This window comes from Thamnophis elegans, chromosome Z, assembly GCF_009769535.1.
Source record: "Thamnophis elegans isolate rThaEle1 chromosome Z, rThaEle1.pri, whole genome shotgun sequence".
NCBI classification, from domain to species: domain Eukaryota; kingdom Metazoa; phylum Chordata; class Lepidosauria; order Squamata; family Colubridae; genus Thamnophis; species Thamnophis elegans.
In genome coordinates, this window is record NC_045558.1 from 6,946,789 (window position 1) to 6,969,622 (window position 22,834).

General features: G+C 42.8%; 1 protein-coding gene across 1 annotated transcript in view; it reads left to right on the forward strand.

The window, feature by feature from the left end:
- The window catches only part of OXSR1 (oxidative stress responsive kinase 1), a 102,250-nt gene that overhangs the window by 19,004 nt on the left and 60,412 nt on the right, over positions 1 to 22,834 (forward strand). The window contains exon 3 of the mRNA XM_032237757.1: positions 10,569 to 10,677. Within this exon, the coding sequence (XP_032093648.1) occupies positions 10,569 to 10,677 (109 nt within the window). The remainder of the gene's footprint in view (positions 1 to 10,568; positions 10,678 to 22,834) is intronic.

Here is a 22,834-nt window from a genome sequence, read left to right on the forward strand (position 1 = left end):
AGCATCCTAGAGCGGCAATTGCTTGTGATGTCATGGGAGGAGGAAGGGGGAGCTTGGGCCGTTAAGGAGAGCGAGTGATGTTTGTGATGTCAGTTCCTTTGCAGCTTCCTCTGGAAAGCCAAGTGTGACATTGGTCCTCCAGTGGACCAATGGAAAAGCACCTGATGGATTTGGGGCAAAGTGCCAGGATCGTAGACAGGGCGGGGAAGAATGGCGCATGGGAGACTGAAGGGAGAGGGCAAGGATGATGGGCATGGGAGTGTGGGGAAGAAAGGCCCCTCTCAATGGCTCCCTGTCAGACAAACGCTTCGATGTCTATAAATACCTGGGCAACGCCGGATCATCAGCTGGTATTTTAAATAAAGGAACTAACGTTCAATAAATAAAGTAGTCTCCTGTTTATCCTGTATGGAAAATAAAAAAAGGTGAAAAGTATGTTGCTTTGTGAAAAGCTTGCTAGAGAACAATTTAAAGGGAAAGGTGCACAGTAATGAGAAAAAGAAGTTTGATATCTCTACTTTATGATTCCAATTATCAGCCCTCCACTTCCTGTGGCATTTAGGGATTTCAAGCCAACTGGCTTTGTGGTTTAGTTCAGACCTCAGTGTGAATAAAGTTATTCCTGTTTAAGCCACAAGGAAGATTGTGATTCAATTCAGTTCTATTTTGAGAACTGCATAAATGGGATTTGTGTTATCATTCAGGAATATCCATATCTGGCAATCCTGTTTTGCTCTAATGCACCCAGGACAACGTTAGGACACCGGTGCTAGGCTATCTGGGTAACTGCCACCAATTCAGTTCAAACAACTTAACCGGATTTCAAGATTTGCCAATTTAGGGCTGAAAGACTTATTCAGCAAGCTCACTTGTTAAAACCAAGATGGTTTAGAGCAGCGGCCACCAACTGGTGGTCCACGAGAAAATGTTGGTGGATTGCAGAAAAATTATTTGCATTTTATATATTGCACTAAATCAGGGACACTCAAACTATGGCCTCTGGGCTGGATACGCAATGAATGCTTGTGTTGCTGCAAAGAGTCTCCCCCTTTGGGGTATTTTTGTGTGGGTCGGAGGGGGGGGGGCAGAAATTCTGACTTGGGGTCTGCTTCATCCTCCTGGCATGGGGCTTTGGCGAAGGCTGGAGGGAAGCACCGCTAGTGTTGAAGAGCCGGAGGGCCTCATTCCAGTGGGACTACATCATGGCCTGGAACTGGCTGACCATCTCAGCCCATTGAGCCTCCAGGTGCCGGCACCTGGCCTTGCACTCCTGCAGGTCTTCCCTCTGCTTGGAAAGCCTATGCGCCTAGTCCTCAGTGAGGTCCTACAATTTGAACTGAGCCAGCTGCCAACTCTTTCTCGTGGTGCCTGCGTAGCTCCAACAGCTGCTTTCGGTTGAGGCCCTAAGGAGCCTGGGTGGGCAGACGAGGAGTGGCTGGGACGTGAGAGGTGAGTAGAGGTTGGCGAGGCGCCCCTTGATGTGAGTGACATCGAGTTGGCCATGCCCACCCAGTCACATGACTCCCTAGCCACACCCACCCAGCCAGTCATTAGGCAGACCATATTAGTGGACCGCAGGATTTGAAATTATGAATTTAGTGGTCTCTGAGGTCCGAAAGATTGGTGACTCCTGGTTTAGACCAGTTTAGAGCTTAGAAATTTAGGATATATGGATTCCAACTCCCAGAATTCGGGAGGTTGACGAGCACAGCACCCATTTTTAAAGCTGCTAAGTTGAGAAATGCTGGTTTAATACAGCGATCCAGGCAAATGTCTTTGTTGTGACAAACTGGACACCCACAATTAATTTTACTTTCTGGGATAAGATGTACCAAGCTTTGCTCAATCTTGATTTGGCTGGCACAGCATACTCTGCAAACCATTGATTACTGGCCATAATGACTGGGCTGCTACAACACAGCAAACCAGTGTTTATCACATTTGGCAATTTTAAGATGTGCTGACTTTAAGTCTGGCTGGGGAATTCTGCGAGTTGAAATCTGCACATCCGAAAGTTGCCAAGTTTGAGAAACACCGGGCTAGAATAAGTGTGGGATAGACAGGCTCAAGAAAAAAATCAAAATCCCTCAGTTTTACTATGTCGGGTGTCAAAAATTCCAGAGGAATTGAAAAAAAAAATCCCCTTTCTCTTCTCTTAGAAGGAATTGTCCTCAAGAATATATTTTTTCAGGTCTCTGGAAAACCTTCAAACTTAATCTTTTGCCTGGCTCAAAACTTTCTTAAAAACCAGCGTGACCTCCCCTGACTCAAAACCTTAGTGCTTCTTGAGTCTTCACAACAAGGATGTGTTTATAATTAGCAAGCAGAAATCTCAAGGTGAATGCTGTCTTCAGACACACTCAGCAGTGTTTTACATTTTAAATTTGGAAGGCTGTGTTTTATGTGTGCCAGGTGAACGAATAGAAATATGCTTGTATACTGTATTTTTTGGAGTGTCAGACGCACCAAGATTTTGAAGAGGCAAATTAAAAAAAAAGTTTTTGCACTCTGCAGATCATTTTTTTCATGAAAATGGCCCTGTTGTTTTTTTTTTTTAAAAAAAGGGCATACAAAGTATTTAGGAGGCTTATAGAGTGCTCCTGGAGGCTGGGGCGGCAAAACAGAGCAAAAATCGCCCTGTTTTTCGCTCATTTTTGCCCTCCCCAGCCTCCAGGAGTATTCTGGAAGCCTCCCAAAGGCTAAGCATTGCCATTTTTGCAAAGGGGGCGGGGTTTCGGGAGGCAAAAAATGCTGTATTCAGTGTATAAGACGTGCCCAGATGTTCACCCTCTTTTTTTGAGGGAAAAAGGTGTGTCTTATACTCCAAAAAATATGGTAATTGTAGGATGTTAATAAAATCAAGGCTGTTTTATCTCTGCAGACATGTCTCCCCAAATTCAGGGACTGGGTGACATCAAGTAATATTTGGGTGTGAAGTTAGAAAGCACAGGTAGTCCTCGACTTACAAAAGTTCATTTAGTGACCGTTCAAAGTTACAAAGGGACTGAAAAAAGGGACTTATGACCATTTTTCATATTTATGACTGTTGCAGCATTCCCATGGCCACATGACCAAAATTCAGATGCTTGTCAACTAGTTAATATTTATGATAGTTGCAAAGTCGCGTGCTCTTGAGAAAAGTTTTTGAGATCTTCTGACAAGCAAATATCAATGGGGAAGCCACGTTCACTTAATCATCATGTTGCTTTTGTTAACTGCGCTAATTCACTTAACCACTGTGATTCATAAAATGGGACAAAACTCGCTTAAATGTTTCACGTAGCAACATAAACTTTGGGCTTGATTGTGGTCGTAACTCGAGGACTACCTGCATAAGAAAAGGGGTGCAGGAAGAGCATTTTAAAAATCATAACCCACACACCTTTGTGCAACAATTTCATTTCAGGTTTTTTGCATGGCGCTGCTTCGGATCTGAAAGTCCTTTTACAAAAATGTTTGAAATTTTTAAATTGCTATATACTCTTGACAAGCAGAGTGTGCCAATTCTTGAATTTCTACTGAATAGTTTTGTTTGTTCTAAGTCTCCTTGTTTCGTCATTGGAAACGCCTCATGTACTTTTTTTCTGAAATGAGAAAAAAAAATGAAATAGTGATTTTTGAAGCAAAGACCAGAAGCTTCTTCTTTCTTCCCCTTCTCTTATTTTTCTGTTTCAACATATCTGTTGTTTTCGTTCTTTTAAAAATTTCTTTAGTAACAATTATGTACGTGTATGTGTCCCTGGATCTATAGGCCTGCTTGTTTGCAGCTTTGAATAAAAACATTCAGTTTTGCAGCTTAGATTATATTTTTTAGGCTGCATAAAATCTATTTCATGTTACTTAGAAGGTGTGGTAGGTTACAGAGTTGAGGTATGGCTAAGTTCAGGTTCCAAAAATAGTGCCTAATTCAATTTTTTAGCTTCTTGGCAAACTTGTTTTATTGTAGAGGCATTTGCCAGTTCCTGTTTTTGAGACAAGAGTGTTTGGCAGCTTGTTAATTTCTGTTTTCCCCTATGTAATCTTTAAGCCTAATGGATTTGTGTCTTCTTTAAAGATTACTGTATTAATAAACCCTCTTTTCGTTTGTTTATTTACTTGCGGGAGCTAGCTACTGAGGTTATTGTGTTTTGCATGGAGGTCTATTTTCCAGGATTGGCGTGCACTGTATTTTTCAGAGTATAAGACACTCCTTTTTGCCTCAAAAAAGAGACTGAAAATTTCAGTTGCCCACCAGCTGCTTCTAAAATTAGCTTGTCTTTGGTTGTCAATCTTGCTTCTGATAAAATTTCTCTTCTTAAGTCCATCATCATTACTATTTCTTCTTCTTCTATGTCCTGGAATCTGGGGTAGAGCTCCAATTCGGCGAATTCCCTTCCTTTTCCATGTTCCCTTCTTTCCATTTTCACCCACATTTGCTCCATTAATAAATTCATCTATTGTCTTATCTTTATCTTCATTCTCCCCTTTAATTTGGGGGGCTTTTGCTGTGAGGAAGACTAGTCTGTGCAACTTTTTCTCAATTCTCCCATATTCTTCCAATAGATTTTAAATTCCAGCCAAGATATTTTGGAATTTTAAGGTTTCCTTATCTGAATATTGATCCATGTTTCCAAAACAGAAGGAAGAAAGAAAGAAAGAAAGAAAGAAAGAAAGAAAGAAAGAATAGCCACTGCCACTCTAGTCCTCCATGCCTCTTTTATTTTTTATTTTAGATTGACTTGAACACAAGTTCTTTTATGCTCTTCAAAGGAGAAGGGTTCTTGTCCCCCCCCCCTTTCTTTCCTCTGCCAAAATAGTTCTCAAAGGCACCTGTGAAAACAATTCCTGCCCTTGGCTCTTTATCAGTTTCTGTAAACAAGTTGCAAACCCTTCAGCTACAAATTCAGGGAAGTCAAAGAAGGAAAGAAAATAGATACGTTGTTTCAAAAACCCCAGCCTCTGACCTCTAAGTAGCAGTGTGCTACTTTTCACTTTCAAATATTTATCTCTGGCTTATAGGAAACAAAGTTCTTTAGATTTCTTTTAGTGAAATTTAATAACAAGTAATAGGAAGAATTGTTAAAATAAGAAGAAAGGTTTTAATCCAGAAGTCAAAAAATAAAGCAACAAAAAGCAGAAGAAGAAAAAATCCATTCACTTTAAGAGGAGAAATGAGAAACGTTGCGAGCACTTCAATCCATAAAGAATAATTACAAAGGAAAAAAAAGCTTTCCACAGCAATCCAGTTAGGGTTAATTTTTCAGTTTTTCTGCTTAAGGATCTAATTTGGCTTTAAAGAAAATTTTCTTTGGGTAGTCTTTGGACAGATGGACTCACTTTCTCTTTTCACTTCCTTCCTTCCGGAGCGTCCCGATTTTATCAGCCTGGGGGCTTTCTGTTTATCGCCGGCTTGAAGCGCTTCCCTTGGGTCAATCAGGGACTTTGCGAAGGGCTTCCCTTGGGTCAATCAGGGACTTCGCGATGTCCCTGAGACCAGCGAGACTTTGTCTTCCTGATCACCATCTCGATGGGATGGTTTAGGTCTCAATGGACCGTCCAGCGGCAAAAGTTTCAACAGCGGTCTCGTAGTATCGAGACTGCACGTTGTGACATTGTAACGTGGCTCCTCCTTCAAAACCCAGTACATTCTTTTTTTAAAATATTTTTTTATTTTTAAAACAACACATACAAAAAACTTTCCTCAATTTCGTCAAGCATGTCGTTTGGTTACAAACTTTTGTGCATTAGTTTTTACAATTAAAAATAAGATCACTAGTTATCCATTAAACATAACTAAATACATCATTATCATTGAGCATTATGTGTTCAAGTTACCGCTAATATTAATCATCCATAGAGTATACAATACTTACAGATAGTGTGGCATATTCAACTCCAGAAATAGTTTTCCATTGTTAATCCAAGTAGTTATTGAACATTTCAATTCATATATGTATTAATTATTCATTACATCAACATTAGTCCATTTAACATATAAAAATCTTTCCAGTATAACATTGTCAATACTTATAAATTATACATAGGATTCAAATCATCCCACTCTTATACATTAAATACATTATTGTCCTTTATATATCATATTATCAAATACTCTATTTCATAGCAAAAAACTTTCATAGCAATGACTATAACTTTCATTTCCAGGTTTTTTTATCCAACCATTGGTAAAACAAATCCCATACCTTATAAAATTGCTCATCCTCCTGTTCTCTAATTTCAAATGTAAGTTTACTCATTTTGGCACATTCTATTATTTTCCGAATAGTTTCTTCCTGTGTCAGTGTTTTCTCATTTTTCCAATTTTTTTGCAAATACAATTCTAGCAGCTGTTAAAACATTTACAATCAAATATTTCAAGTCTTTATTGTATGTTTCTGGTGTAATTCCCAATAAAAAAAGTTCTGGTTTTAAGTCTATGTGTTTATGTATCATTTTCTCCAACCACCTGTGAATTTTAGTCCAATATCTTTTAGCTTCAGTACAAGTCCATCACATGTGGCAGTATGAGCCCGGCGGCTGATGACATTTCCAGCATTTTTTGGATTTGTTCTTAGACATTCTTGCTATTCTCATTGGGGATAAGTGCCACCTGTAAAACATCTTATACAAATTCTCTTTATATGCAGTAGACATTGTCATTTTATAGTTTTGAGACCACAGTTTTTGCCATTTCTCTAGGTCAATCCCATGCCCAAAATTTCCCCCCCAAGCTAACATAGTTTCTTTAACTTGTTCTTCCTGTAGCTTCAAGTTGCAACTCCCTTGAGAGAGATCTATTGCAAGTAATTGGCAGTTGATACGTGAGGGAGGTCATGTAGGGGAATCAAAGCAGTGAAAGGGGCACGGGGAAGGTCAGAGAGGATATTTAAGATGTATGAATGGTGAGGGAGGCAAGGTTTCGGGAGGGTGCATCAGGGCGGGGGAGGGAAATGCAGCTGGTTCTGACACGTTCTGGAGAACTGGTAGTGGAAATTTTGAGTAGTTCGGGGAACTGACAAATACCACCTCTGGCTGGTCCCAGAGTGGGGAAGGAACAGGGATTTTGAGTATCCTTCCCCTGCCATGCCCACCAAGTCACGGCTACAGAACCGGTGGTAAAAAAAAGTTTGAATTTCACCACTGGAGTGCATGGGTACCTCAGTGTCTTTCAACCTTTCCTGCTGGCTTCCCCATTGACTTTCTAGGGAAGCCATCAGAGGACATTGCAAACACAGGTCCCATGATCACAGAACGTTGCAATTGGTAATAAATGCAAACTGATTGCCAAGTGCCCATATTGTAGTCATGTGACTGAAGATCTGCTAGGAAAACTCCAAGGACTCGTCGTAAGCACAATTCAGCACCATCGTAACTTACATTGTTTGCTGAACAAATGGTTAATCAAGGATTATGTATATTCAGGATTGTTCTGGTCAACAAGGAGCTTCCTCAGAGCCAATTTTATATTTAGCCACAGTATGAATATTTGTCTTTTATGCTTGTGTTTCAGGGTCCATAGACAGATTTATGGTGTCCTATGATTTATTTTTAAAAAAACTCATCACTCCCACTATTTACTAAAAATTTGCACGTCCAGTTTAAAAAATCTCTCTCAAATGGAGCTTAGGTACTGGTGGTCCTTGACTTAATGACCAAAATTGAGCCCCAAATCTCTGTTACCAAGCAAGACATTTTTAAACGGGTATTGCCCCATTTTACAACCTTTCTGGCCACAGTTGTTAAGTGAATCAATGCCGTTATTAAGCTAGAATATGGTGCTTAAGTGAATCTGGCTTCCCCATTCCCTTTGCTTGTCAGTAAGTCACAAAAAATGATCGCATGATCCCGGAACACTGAAACGTCCAAATTTTGATCCTGTCGTCATGGGGATGCTGCGACAGCCGTCCAGTCGCAAATCATTTTTTTTTCAGTGCTGTTGTAATCTTACACAGTCACTAAATGGAAGGTTGTAAGTCAAGGACTGCTTGTACATCCACATAGCCCCCTGGAAAACAAAGCGGCAACCTTTTTTCAATTGCCTTTTTCCAGGATATTCTTCAGTTCTTCAGTCGGCAGTCTTGCATCCCCATTGTTCCCTCTCTACATAATCTTCAGGATTGAAGTTTTGAGATCAGCCCAGGTAGCATGGTGCTTGGGAAAAGGGCGTCTTTCCTTCAAGTCAAACTCATGTAGCCTCTTCGAACAGCACATCAGCTGTTTATTATTATTTCTTTCCAGGGTATCTTTTAACTGCCCAGTCTAAGCTACACCCCTGAAATCTCTGCATGGTCTCCCAGCTAACCATAAACCAGATTAGACCCTGCTTATTTCCCATGCCCAGGAAAAGTGCTGAGATAGCATTGTTTAGTGCAGGGGTCAGCAATCTGCGGCTCTGGAGCTGCATGTGGCTCTTTTATCCCTTTGCTGAGGCTCCCTGTCACTGGTCGGCTCCACAATTGATAGGGCTTTCGGTTAGGACAGGTAGAGGAAAAACGATGCCATGCTAGGAGGAGACTTCTATGGTGGGGGGGAACCAGAATTTAACGAGGGACCTCCGGTTAGGATCTTTATGGCTCTTTGAGTGTTTAAAGGTTGCCGATCCCTGGTGTAGCGAAAGTAAAGAATAAATGATAAAATAAAATGGAGAGCCAGTTTGGTTTAGTAGTTAAGGCACCAGGATAGAAACCAGGAGATGGTGAGTTCTAGTCCCACTTTAGGTGTGAATGGCAGCTGGGTCACTTTGGGCCAGTCCCCAGGAGACGGTGAGTTCTAGTCCTGCCTTAGTTGTAAAAGCCGCCTGGGAATCTTTGGGCCAATTTCCAGGAGAGGGTGAGTTCTAGTCCCGCCTTAGGTGTAAAAGCTGACTGGGAGCCTTTAGGTCAGTCCCCAGGAGAAGTGAGTTCCAGTCCTGCCTTAAGGTATGAAAGCAGCTGGGTGACTTGGGCCCAATGCTCAGGAGAAGTGAGTTCTAGTTCTGCCTTAGGCATAAAAACTGGCCGAGTGATTTTGGGCCAATCATCAGGTGACGGTGAATTGTAGTCCTACCTTAGGCATGAAAGCCTGCTGTCACAAAACACCCGTTGATCGGACACCAATCAAACTTTCAATTGCAGATTTCCAACAGGAACAGCACACCCTACCCTAATTTTGCCCAAGTCACTTTCTTAAGAGAAGGAAAATAGAATTAGGAACAGAGAAGAATCTGGGGAAGCCCTAAGCAACAGGGTTTCATTTTGGGAACCCAAATAATAATCTACTTGTAAATTATTTACAAGTAATTTGTTTACAAATTTATGTGTGATCTATTTGTAAAATAATTTACAAATACGATTTGAAACAATCGAATTGGTTTGCTATCCTTACCTGCAGTTACAGGTAATTCTTGACTTAAGATCACGATTGATGCCAGAATCTCTTTTACTAGGCAAAATGGTTGTTAAGTGAAATGTGTCCAATATTGCAACCTTTTTTTTGCCATAGTTGTTAAACGATTCACTGCAGTTGTTCAGTGAATCACATGGTCATTAAGCAAATCCGGTTTCCCCCATTGACTTTGCTCGTCAGAAGCCGCCTGGCGAGGTCACAAAGGGTGATCACATGATTTTTGCAGCCGTCATAAATACACGCCAGTCGCCAAGGCCTTGAAACTTGATCATGTGACCCTGGGGATGTTGTGACCCGTTGTAAGTGCAAGGACAGCTCCTAAGTCCCTTTTTTTTTCAGCGCAGTTCTATAACTTCGAACAATCGCTAAATGGGCGCTCATAAGTCGAGGGTTACCTGTATATCGATTGGAATGCGATCCATATTTCCCAACACCCACTAGCAAATGCTGCACCCGTTATATTTAAGAGGGTTGTAGTTCAATCTGTCTGGGATATCTTAGGTAAGGCTGGGCCGAGAACCCATTCCCAAATCCTACCTTTTAGCCAGGATTTGATTCAGCTTTTGTTCCTTATATACCGTATTTTTCGGAGTATAAGATGCTCCGAAGTTCCTTATATACTGTATTTTTCGGAGTATAAGATGCTCCGAAGTGTAAGACGCACCTACAGAAGCTTTTGGGGAGGAAAACAAGGAGGGGGGAATCTGCCTCTTCACCTTCACTTTCAATTTCGCCTCCCAATGATCAGCTGTTTCAGGCTGCAGGGATTGCTATAGCCTATTGCAACCTCCGCAAGCCCCATTTTCCCCTTTGCTGCAAGGAGGTAAATTGCTGGGAGGCAGAGGCCAAAAGGTGGGGGCCGGTGGATGGATGGGTGGATGGGGCTACATTCAGTGTATAAGACAGACCCAAACTTTCACCCTCTTTTAGGGGGGGAAAGAGGTGTGTCTTATACTCCAAAAAATACGGTATATTTCCCAACCTGGGTTGAATCCAGGTGGGTAAGTTCGCTCCCAAAATTCTCAGCAATGACCACGCTGGCTGGGGGAATTCTGGAAATTGAAGCCCACCCATTGGAAGCTCTCTGTAAATGAAGGTTTTTGTGTCGGTGTCCTGTTACTTCGGCTTAGGATGGTTAAGTGTGTTTAAAAGACAATAGGATTTGCAAGTTGATTTTCCTTTCTTTCCTCCTCTTTCCTTTTCAGAAAGAAATTCAAGCGATGAGTCAGTGCCACCATCCAAATATCGTCTCTTACTATACTTCTTTCGTGGTGAAAGATGAACTTTGGTTAGTGATGAAGCTCCTAAGTGGAGGTACGTTTTCTGTAAATTTTGTTGCTATTTGATTTAGTTTGTAAAAAAAGGGGGGGTTTAAAACGCAGGTCTATTTTTTACTTAAGTCAATAACAATAACACCTTTTCTGCAAGACACCTAAATAGAATATGCTTTAAAGATTTTAATCTTAATTTTAAAGATTTTAATGATGTGCAATGTATAGATCAAACCAGGGATAAGGAAAATATTCAGCCTATTAGGGCAAACACAAACAGCATTCTCTCCTGAAGGTGTTTGATACATAGGAATATTAATTGGCTAAATGAAAACGTAGACACAGCTGCCGCAGTCCTCAACTTACAACCCATCAAAGTTATGACAGCTGCTTCATGTGATCACATATTGGGACACCCAGCAACAAATGGATTTACGTCCATTTGTAGTGTCCGATAGTTATAAGACTGAATTTCATGATGGGTTTGCTAAAAACCCACATTTACGTCTGTTTTTTTTCAGCAAATCTGGCCTGTAGCAAACATTTGGTTCATTTAATGGCTGCAGAATTCACCTAACAATTGTGGCAACTGCTTTAAATAGTCTCATTCTCTTAAAGGTAGCTGCAGCAAAGGTGATGAAGATAAGTCGGTCATGTGAGTGCCCCAGTTTATGACCAACACCATCAGATTGTAAACAGAGGACTGTCTGTAAAGTTAATCGGGATTGCTCTGGACTTAAGCTGAATTTAGGAGATAGGTGGAAATTTATTTGCAGAAGTCTCTCTGAACTAGCAAAAATGACCTCATTTTTTATTTTCGTGTCGGCTGTTAAAATGGAGTTAAAATGGATTCTGATTTTCAGTCTTTGGATAATAACGTTATGATTTATTCATGCGCTATTTGGGCATTGTTCTTTGATAATTGGTGTTCTTCCAAAGCGTAGACCTCAGACGTCCTTTGAGAATTCAAATATAGCAAGTAAATGGAGAAATAATAGGGTATGTGTGCAGTTGTCTGCTAATCTATGTGGAGCAATGCGCTTTGAGAGTGGGACGAGATAATCTCTTCCTGAGAATTGAATGGCGGGGAAAACATTGAAACATTAATGCTTTAAAACAGGGCAGCTTTAAAACTATCCACAGGCTTGGGGACCAGTAGACTAGAAACATACTTTGTAGTGTTGAAAGAAATGTCCTTCTGGGTTCGGCTCCAAGTGGGGAAAAAGACACTGGAGACACGGAGGCTGCTTGGAAAGATGGTTTTAATGGTGGACAGGACCACATGGCTTGAGCCCTGAACAGAAAAGGTGAATCACATGCTTCAATGTTGGTGGAGAAAAAAAGAAGAAAGGAAGAGATGCTGAAAGTCCCTGGTTTTATCCCCCCCCCCGGCCTTTGATCTTGATCTTGTATTCTGATTGGCTGTCAGACTCCCATGGGGCCATGCAGGGGCAACTCTCTAGGCTGCGTTTTGAATCCAGGTTTGGTTGAGTTCTCAGATGCCATGTGGTGAGTTGGGTAAAGGGCCAATATTATCATGCCTTAATCCCATCCCCCTGGAGCCGAAGTGGAGAAGTCTTTATTATGTAAAGTGGACTAGCTTGGCCTTCTTAATGGCCCATTGATAAAGTGGGGATGGGCAGGAAGCTACAGGGAGCTATTCTGTCTTTTAAAACATGTTTCTTTCTTTTCACATCCAGAGAAATATTCTGCCTTTTCAATATCTCCTAGGATATTTCATTTTTCTGGGAGAGGGCTGGGTGATAACTTCCTACAATAGTAAATATACCAAACCGAATAGGAAAAAAAAACAGGTAGCCCTCGACTTACAACAGTTCTTTTAGTGAGCGTTTGCAGTTGCAATGGCACTGAATAAAGTGGCTTGTGACCATATTCCACACTTAACAACCATTGCAGCATCCCCATAACCACGTGACCAAAATTCAGGCGCTTGCCAACTGACTCATATTTATGACGGTTGCAGTTTCCCGGAGTCATCGGGGATCACCTTTTGCGACCTTCTGACAGGCAAAGTCAACGGGGAAGTCCGATTCACTTAACAACCGTGTTACTAACTTAGCAACTGCAATGATTCGCTGAACAATTCTGGCAGGAAAAAAAAAACTAAAATGGGGCAAAACTGACTTAATAAATTTCTCACTTAGCCACATAAATGTTGGGCTCAATTGTGATCATATGTTGAGGACTACCCGTAATTCATTCTGTCCCGGCTGCATCTTCAGCTATTCAATCGTTCAGAGTTACAACAGCAGTGAAAAGAGCAAATTATGTCTGTGTTTTTTTTACACTTACAGCCACTGCAGCATCCTTCTGATCATGTGATCGAAACTTGATGACTTGGCAACTGGCATGTATTTAATACAGGTTGCAGTGTCCTGGGGTCATGTGATCCCCTTTTGCAACCTTCTGGCAAGCAAAGTCAATGGGGAAGCCAAATTCACTTAACAACCATGTTACTAAGAGCCGAGGTGGCGCAGTGGTTAGAGTGCAGCACTGCAGGCCACTTCAGCTGACTGCAGTTCGGCTGTTCAAATCTCACTGGCTCAAAGGTTGACTCAGCCTTCCATCCTTCCGAGTTGGGTGAAATGAGGACCCGGATTGTTGTTGGGGGCGATATGCTGACTCTGTAAACCGCTTAGAGAGGGCTGAAAGCCCTATGAAGCGGTATATAAGTCTAACTGCTATTGCTATTGCTATACTAACTTAACTGCAGTGATTCACTTATAGCTGTGGCGAGAAAACCGTGTCCCTTACTTAAAAAATGTTTTTTTTTTTCAAAAGGTTGGGGGTCATTGTATAAATCAAGGACTTCCTGCATTGTCGAAAAAAGGAATCAAAGGCTCCACTTTTAACATGGGAAATTGTGCAGCACTAATCCCTTCATTGTTTTTTCTTTAAGAAAAAAGAACAACCCCTGAACAACTGTGTAATCCGCAGGTTAAATACAAGCCTTGCAACAGATACATCTGCTGATAAGGAAGCTTTGTAAAAACCGGTTCTTTGCAGAAACTGGGATCTTTGTTGAAAGAATTTGCTCATATCTTGTTCAGCAGGAAACATGAGTTGCTATGTGGAAAAGTAACAAAAAAAAAAAAAAACCTTCAGGTTGAACTTGACTATTTTTGTGCAAAATAAGGGAAGATAAGCTTGGGAAGAAGTTCTAACAGAGGGATATAGGTAATCCTCGAGTTACAACTGTGATGGAGAGTACTCCGTGTAGTCCTAAATTGTGACGGTCATAACATGGGTTGGATCAGATTTTAAGCAAACCTATGGTTCATGATTGGCTGGTTTTTGCCAAAAACTGAAAGTAAATGCCATTTCTCCCTCCCACAAATATATCTTTAAAAATGCGGTCATGTGACCACAGGATGCTACAAACCAGGGGTGGGCTGCTGGGGATTCGTAGGGGTTCGGGAGAACCTCTAGCTAAGATTCTGTGCAGTCCAAATCCCACTCCTGGCTGGCCCCACCCACCCCACCCTGCCCCTCCCAGGAGTCTCCACGCGGCCTGTTTTGGATGCGGATAAATGCAGGGCACGCAGGGAGGGCAAAAAGCGGGCCTACTGGAAGTTTGGGAAGGCCGGAAGCAGGCCCATTTCCTGCCTTCAGAGGGCCTCCGGAGCCGTTTTCACCCTCCTAGAGGCTCAAGGAAAGCCTCCAGAGCCCAGGAAGGGCAAAAATGCCCCCCCCCATGGTGCAGGAGGCCGACCAGGCCATGCCCACCAAGATCACTCCCAGTATGGCCATGCCCACCCAGCAACCGGGCAGAGAACCCGTTGCTAAATTTTTTGAAACCCACCTCTGCTACAAACAGCCATAACTCAAGTAACCAAAGTACAATTATGTGACTGTGAGGGGCGAGGGGGGAATAGCTGGCGGAGTGGCTGGCAGATTGCAAGTACCTCCTAATTAGTACCGTGCTTTCCCGAAAATAAGACAAGGTCTTATTTTATTTTGACCTATGCCCTCGGCCTTATTATCGGGGAAGGGGGCTCATTATTTTGGAGCCAGGCTCTTCGGGAGCCCACTCGCAAAAGAACAGCTGCCTGGAAACCCCCCCTTTCCAGCCGGGCAGAGCGCCATTCACCGACCCAGCGGTATCCTGAAGGTGCCAAGCTGTGTGACCAGAAGGGGGAGGGTGGACCAACGCTCACACGGCTTCGCGCTTTTGGGATACCGCTGAGTCAGTGAGTGGCGCTCTGCCTGGCTAGAGGGGGCGGTTCTCCGCTGGGCTTATTTTTGGGGGAGGGCGTATATTTTTGGCCACCGAAAAAAAATCTGGCATGGCCTTATTTTCAGGACATATCATATTTTCGGGAAAATATAGTGCCATAATTTCGAACAATCACTAAGCAATTGATCATAACTTAAGGATTACCTATAGAAAGCAAGTGGAAAAATCGATATCAGAACTGAGGAAAAGCAACTGTAGATGTGAATGGTTACATTCACACATTGCTTTAGGAATGCTGGTTAGGGAATTCTGGGAATTGAAGTACACACATCTTAAAAAGTTACCAAGTTTGAGGAACTCTGCTCTGGGCCAACAAACACTTTTTTTTTCTGATTTGGGGTTAAAGAGTGCCAGGAGAACCGGCCATTAGGAACTAAAATCTATCATTTGCGGCTTCGCAGATTTAGTAAATTGCGATGTAAGTCACAAGTAAAGAACTGATCACTCACGGTAAGGCGTGAACAAGGCCAAATCAGGTTAACGATTGTGCGGAAGAAGTAGAAGAAAGAACATACATAAAAACTGTTCGAGACGCTATGAAACCAAGTGTTAATGTTTTGAGAATTTCTTCCTATATTGAAATGTTTTTGTTTTTTTTAAAGGAAAATAAATGTCTGCTGTCAAAGAGGAGGAGGAGGAGGGGGGCAAAAATTGGCTTCTGGCTTACAAACCATCTCCATTAGAAATAAAGCTGGTATTTGCTGTAGGACTCTCCCTAAATTCCTACAATGAAAAAAAAAATCAGCAAACATTGGCTCTTCTCTCATTTCAGCTCTTAAGTCAACCTCTCCTTCCCAAACTGGACTTCCCCTCCGTCTCCAGAAGCAACACTGGCTAACAACGCTTTGTGCGTTTCCAAAAAAACACATACATTCACCTTCAATTTCATTTTCCTTCCTTGAGCTGAAGGATTTCCCCTTTCCTGCCCTACGAAAGACTGTTTGAAGCAGCATTGTTGATGGAGCCAAGGGAGAGACACACCTTGAACTATCCTGTGGGGAAAAAAAGCTAATAGTAGTTTAACCAGATAAGATAAAAATGCAATTCGGAAGCCGCAGGATTGAGAGTCTGGCTTGGGTTAGGATTCCAGCAACTTGCCCCTTATTACAAACTTATCCATTGGCTTGCAATCGCAGTGTTTCTACAATACAATACAATACAATAGCAGAGTTGAAAGGGACCTTGGAGGTCTTCTAGTCCAACCCCCTGCCTAGGCAGGAAACCCTATACTGTTCCAGACAAATGGCTATCCAACATCTTCTTAAAGACTTCCGGTGTTGGGGCATTCACAACTTCTGGAGGCAACTTCTGTTCCACTGATTAATTGTTCTAACTGTCAGGAAATTTCTCCTCAGTTCTAAGTTGCTTCTCTCCTTGATTAGTTTCCACCCATTGCTTCTTGTCCTGCCCTCAGGTGCTTTGGAGAATAGTTTGACTCCCTCTTCTTTGTGGCAACCCCTGAGATATTGGGACCCTGCTATCATGTCTCCCCTGCTCCTTCTTTTCATAAGACTAAACATACCCAGTTCCTGCAATCGTTCTTCATATGTTTTAGCCTCCAATCCCCTAATCATCTTTGTTGCTCTTCTCTGCACTCCTTCTAGAGTCTCCACATCTTTTCTACATCGTGGCCACCAAAACTGAATGCGGCTTCCCCCGTCCCTCATGAAGCCCCAAAATCAGCTGGCTGGCATGCCAGCAGATGTGGTTCTGCGTGCCACCTGTAGCACGCGTGCCATTGGTGCCATAGGGCTTTATCAGCACAGACCAGAAATTACGTAGTTCTTAAAGTGCAAAAGCATGCAAATGGATAAATAGGTGCTTCTTTGTTGGGAAGGTAACATCATTCTTTGCGTCTCGGTGTCTAGCCATGCTAGCCACATGACTTCCAAATCATCTTTAGACAATGCTCCTTAGCTCCTTCTGTTAAAAGGCCGAGATGAGCATCGCTCCCTAGAGTCGGACACGACTGGGCTTAGGAAACCTTTTACTGTAACATTTTTTAAAAAGCCTTGAGCCATTTCAAGAACAGATCTTCATGGAAGCTAATGAATGTTATAATTTTGGTTAAAAATAAACTCTCTGGGCTTTATGAAGTTGGATCAGGGGAGAGAAAAGGCTGATGGGAGACAGTGTAGGCAGTGTGTTGCAGCCACGGAATTTATTTTCATATAACACACTAAGCTAACAAACTTGATTGATGGAAGGTAGAGTGAAATTTGCAACTTGGGCTTGTAAAACGTGCTTTTTAGCGCAGCGTGTTAAGTATCTTGGCCAGCTGCCTCTTAACTCAGCATGCTCCAGCGATGTTCAATTCCCATTTGTAGAAGTTTAGAAGTTGGGTCGTGATGGGATTTTTGGCTCTTGAAGCCCATCATGGAATTTGGAAAGGCTGGTTGGGAGTGGAGTTAAACCAGTCTTGCAGGGCAACCTTTACAACTGGCAAATTGTAGAGCTACAATTGCTGTTGAGGCAGCTGTTGGTGTTTTGGGCTTTCTGAACCAATAGTTCCCGTTGCAATCTAAAGTGATGGGGGGGGGGGAAGGGAGGTGGGGTCTTAGGGGGGAGGGGGGAAATATAGTATGTGTTAGATTTTAAAGTAACACGATTGCACTTGTATACTGTTGCTCTTTAATTCTAGTGTAAAAATAGGACAAGCTGAATATATTGATAGATAGTAGAAATACACCGAAGGGAGGAGTAGAGGGAAAGAAGAAAGAGGGGTAGAGAGGGCGGGAGAGAGGATTGGAGGGAGGGTGAGAAGGAAGGGAGGGAGTTTATTGGGAGAGAGGAGTGATAGAGGGGGAGGGGAAGTAGGGTAGAGGGGAATGTTGGAGGGAAGAACGAAAGTTGGAGGGGGGCGAAAGAAAGGGTGTATGGTGGGTCGAAGTGGTATATTGGGTTTGTATTTTGGGGGGTATTGTTGACAAGAGGAATGGCTGTGTTTATTGTTCAATGTTATATGCCCCGGTTATGCACAGTATATATGTGACTGTACGAAATGAAATGAAAATAAAACATATTTACATAAAGTGATGGCAAATTACCATACCTTTTGGACTATAAGACGCACCAAGATTTTGAAGAGATAAATAAATAAATAAAAGTTTTTGCACTCTGCAGGCCTCCCAAACCCTCTACACGCCTCGTTCTTTTGTACAAAATGGGACATGCAGAGAGTTTGAGAGGCCTGCAAAGTGCTGCTGGGGGGTGGGGAACGAGCAAAAACCAGCCTGCTTTTTGCAAAGACAGGCCTATTTTTGTGTGTGCGAAAAACAGGGCATGCATAGGCTTTGGGAGGCTCGTAGGGTGCTCCTGAGGGCTCGGAGAGGGGCAAAAACCGGCCCGTTTTTCACTTTTTTTTGCCCTCCACAGCCCCCAAGAGCACTTTGCAGGCCATTTTCCCAAACCCTCTGCACACTCATTTTTGCAAAGGGAGCAAGGTTTTGGGAGGCCAAAAATGCTCTATTTAGTGTATAAGACGCACCCAGATTTCCACCCTCTTTTTTGCGGGGGGGGGAAGGTGCATCTTATACTCCGAAAAATACGGTAGCTCTCCTTCCCTCCCTTTTAGAACTGAAGCCTCACTAGCAATTTTATTAATGCGTAAGGTGAGCAAATGGGCCTTTTAAGGGATTCTTACAGGAATCAGAGGTGTAAACATTTCTCTGTTCTGCAATGCTGGTTACTCACACAGCACATGTGAGAGCGAAAGACAGATTGATAGACAGGCAGGGCAGACCAGTGGTGAAATTCAAAAATTTTCCCTACCGGTTCTTTGAGCTTGGCGGTCATGTGATGGTGGGCGTGGCTTGTTGGTCACGTGACTGGGCGTGCCTGCGTGGCCAAGTTGACATCACATTGTAAAAGCAGCTGGATTTCACACAAAATGGCTCCTGCAACAAGCAGGAACCTCACAGACAATCCGGCACAGCTGATTGTTGCACAGCTGATTGTTGCACAGCTGATTGTTGCACAGCTGATTGTTGCACAGCTGGTTGTTGCACAGCTGATTGTTGCACAGCTGATTGTTGCACAGCTGATTGTTGCACAGCTGATCGTCAGACCTTTTTTTAACTAGCATTTTTTTCCTATTGGTTCGGGTAAACTGGTAGCATTTCACTCTTGAGGCAGACAGACAGAAAAGGCTAGAGAGGGAGGGAGGGAGGGACCGGAGGGAGGGAGGAAGGACAGACTTTTAACTGTCCTCTTTGTAGCAGCTTCAGAATATGTTTGATGCTTTAGAACCAATAATACCTTTACTACCTACCTACCTACCTACCTACCTACCTATCTATCTATCTATCTATCTATCATCTACTTACCTGTCAGGTCTCTCTCTCCCTCCCCCTCCTCTCCGTCCATCCATATCTATCTTATCTCATCTCATCTCATCTATCTATCATCTATCTATCTATCTATCTATCTATCTATCTATCTATCTATCTATCTATCTATCATGTCTCTCCCTCCCCCTCCTTGCCATCCATCCGTATCTGTCTGTCTGTCTGTCTATCATCTATCTATCTATCTACTTACCTGTTTCTATCTCCCTCCCCCTCCTCTCCATCCATCATCCATCCATCCATCCATCCATCTATCTATGTATCTATCTATCTATCTATCTATCTATCTATCTATCTATCTATCTATCTATCTATCTATCTATCTATGATCTACTTACCTGTCATGTCTCTCTCTCCCTCCCCCTCCTCTCCATCCATCCGTATCTATCTATCTATCTATCTATCTATCTATCTATCTCTATCTATCTATCTATCTATCTATCTATCTATCTCTATCTATCTATCTATCTATCTATCTATCTATCTATCTATCTATCTATCTACTTACCTATTTCTATCTCCCTCCCCCTCCTCTCCATCCATCATCCATCCATCCATCCATCCATCCATCCATCCATCCATCCATCTATCTATCTCTCCCTTTTATGTATACTAAAAACCCTTCCCATTAGCACATTTGCCACAGTTTCTGCTATTCCTCCAGCATCCTAAACTGGATGATTGAAAATATCGGGGGGGGGGGATCTAGATGTAGTATTAACACATTACTGATCCTGTTGGCAATTTCTGAAGACACTTCATTAATTGTATTTTTAATACAGTACATAAATAAACCACTCTAAATGGTTCTTGCCAGATTAAAACCTCTTTCAAAAACTGTTTCTTTACTTCAGTAAGATTTGTATGCCACTCTCATCCGGAGAGGACTCAGGTCAGCTCACATTCCCTCCTTAAGAAACTTAAAATAGCAAAACTAAATTAGAGAGAGCACCCATCAGCTGTAAAGAAAATTATTTTTAAAAAAACAGGCACAATAAAAACCCACACAGAGATAATGGCTGGGTTAAAAAAAAATCTTCATTCAGTGACTTCAGCCCCCAGAATTCCCAGGAGATAAAGATTCTGGCAGGGGGATTCTGGGAGTTAGAAGTCTACACATCTAGAAGTGGCCAAATTGGGAAACACGGGATGGATAATCATCTCCTTGCACAACAGAAGTGATTTGACTCTTTTAATGCTGATGCACTCCAGTATCTCAGACATGGTAGCTTTAAGATGTATGAACTTCCAACTTGTAAAATTTCTCAGCCACAAAACTGAGGGATTCCAGAAGATGAACGCCATGCATCTTAAAATTGCCACGGCTGGGAACATTTTTCACAGTGTCATTTTTGTTTAGCTATTTTTTTTCAGTTCCACTATATATATATATATTTTGAAGTATAACTACTTAGAAGCATACAACCAATTCTAAATTTGGTCTAACTGATACCATCTATTTTATAAGGCCGTGATGGCGAACCCTCTCTGCAGGTATGCCAGCCGTTGCTCCAGCCCAGTTCCACCAGTGCGCCTCCCACCAACCAGCTGGTCTTTGGGTCTCTGTCGTGCATGCGTGGGAGGCAGGGCCCATGTGGGGGGCATGTGTGTGCATGCATGGGAGGGGCGGGGCCAGTGGTGGGATACGCCCCGTACGCCCTGGTATAGGTGTACCAGTGACTGCTAGGATTACCAGGTACCGTTCCGGTACGGTACTCCGGAGGGCCCACCCGCCTGCCCATCGTCTTTACCTGTATTTGAGCCAATCGGGGCTTACGCATATGCGCACGGAGTGTATAGCACCTGTGCGATGCTCCGCCGAGCAGCTGGAGTGTCACAGAGCACCGCGGGCAGTAAGTATGCATGTGCATGCTGTGTGCGTGCATGTGGTGGATGCCCAGCCTTGTTGCACCATACCGGTTGCAACGGGTTCCGGAACTCACCACTGGGAGGGGCTCATGCCCGGGGGGGGGGTGCTTGCATTGCATTTGCATGCATGTGCGCTCCTCCCCCGTGCCTCATTTTGGGCATGGAAAGCCTCCTGTACCAACCCAGAAGCCAAAACGGGGCAAAGGGGGTGCAGGGTGCATGCGCCAGTGGGGCGGGGTGCATGCGTGGGCGGTGCTCGCATTGCATTTTGGGGTTTTACCCACACACAGCACCCATGCAGTGACTTAACCAAAAAGGTTAGACATCCCTGATTTAAGGGAACTGGCATTGTTATTTTCAGCTCTCAAATAATCCTAAGGAGGGTAGCAGCCACAAAGCAATATGCACAGAGTCCTCGTCTTACGACCACAATGGAGCAGTTACAGTCATGATGGTCCTAAAGCAGATCATCCCATGGCTGAACTGATTTTACAACCTCCTTTGCTGCTATTTTTAAGCAAACTGTGTGGTCATTACATAAATAGCAATAGCAATAGCAGTTAGACTTATATACCGCTTCATAGGGCTTTCAGCCCTCTCTAAGCGGTTTACAGAGTCAGCATATTGCCCCCAACAACAATCCGGGTCCTCATTTTACCCACCTCGGAAGGATGGAAGGCTGAGTCAACCCTGAGGTGGTGAGATTTGAACAGCCGAACTGCAGAACTGCAGTCAGCTGAAGTAGCTTGCAGTGCTGCATTTAACCACTGCGCCACCTCGGCTCTATAAACCCTTCGATCCCCGTAATCCAGTTTTTGCTGAAAATCAATAGTAAATCCTGGTTTCTAATAAACATTGTAAATCTCAGAGCACCCAAAATACAGTCAAGTCACCACAGAGGGGCCAGTTGTTGGAATTTTGGGGTGGCCTGGCATAACTTCTGCCACTACGAGACCGGTCGTAAGTCAAGGACTACCTGTGTTCTCAAGTTGCCTTCACACCCACTTTTGTTCCGTTAATACAGGTAGTCCTCACGTTGCGATTCACAGTTGTTCCCAAAATTTATGTTGCCAAGTGAAACATTTGTTAAGTGACCTTATCCCATTTTACGACTTTTCTTGCCACCGTTGTTAAGTGAATCACTGCAGTTATCAAGTTAGCAGCATCGTTGTTTAGCTTCCCCAAAGCTTTTGCTTGTCAGAAGGTTGCGAGAGGGGATGAGATTTCCCTGGGGCACAGCAACCGTCATAAATATGAACCAGATGCCGAGTGTCTGAATTTTGATCACGTGACCATGGTCGTAAGTGTGGAAAAATGGTCGTAAGTCACTTTTTCCAGTAACTTTGAATGGTCACTGAATGGATTGTTGTAAGTCGAGAACTACCTGTGCATGTGCAATTTTTAGAACTAATATACATCTGTTTGTTTCGAGGGAGAAGTAGGTTAATTAACCTGGTCCGTGTTTTTAACGAACAAATTAATCTGTAGTGGAAAAGGTCTTGAAAGTAGTATTTCTGGAATGTCAGGCAGAAAACAATTTTAAACCGTGCAAAAATGTCCCTTGTAATAAGTCTATTTTGAGTTGGCTATTCTTAGGCTGTCACTTGGGCTTAAGCCGCCATCAAGATAAATACTTTTAAATCTTAATTTTCAATAAGGCGTAGTTGAATGGATTTTAGCTGTCAGGTCACCTATAACAAGCCTAAACGTGCTTCCTCCTGCACCCT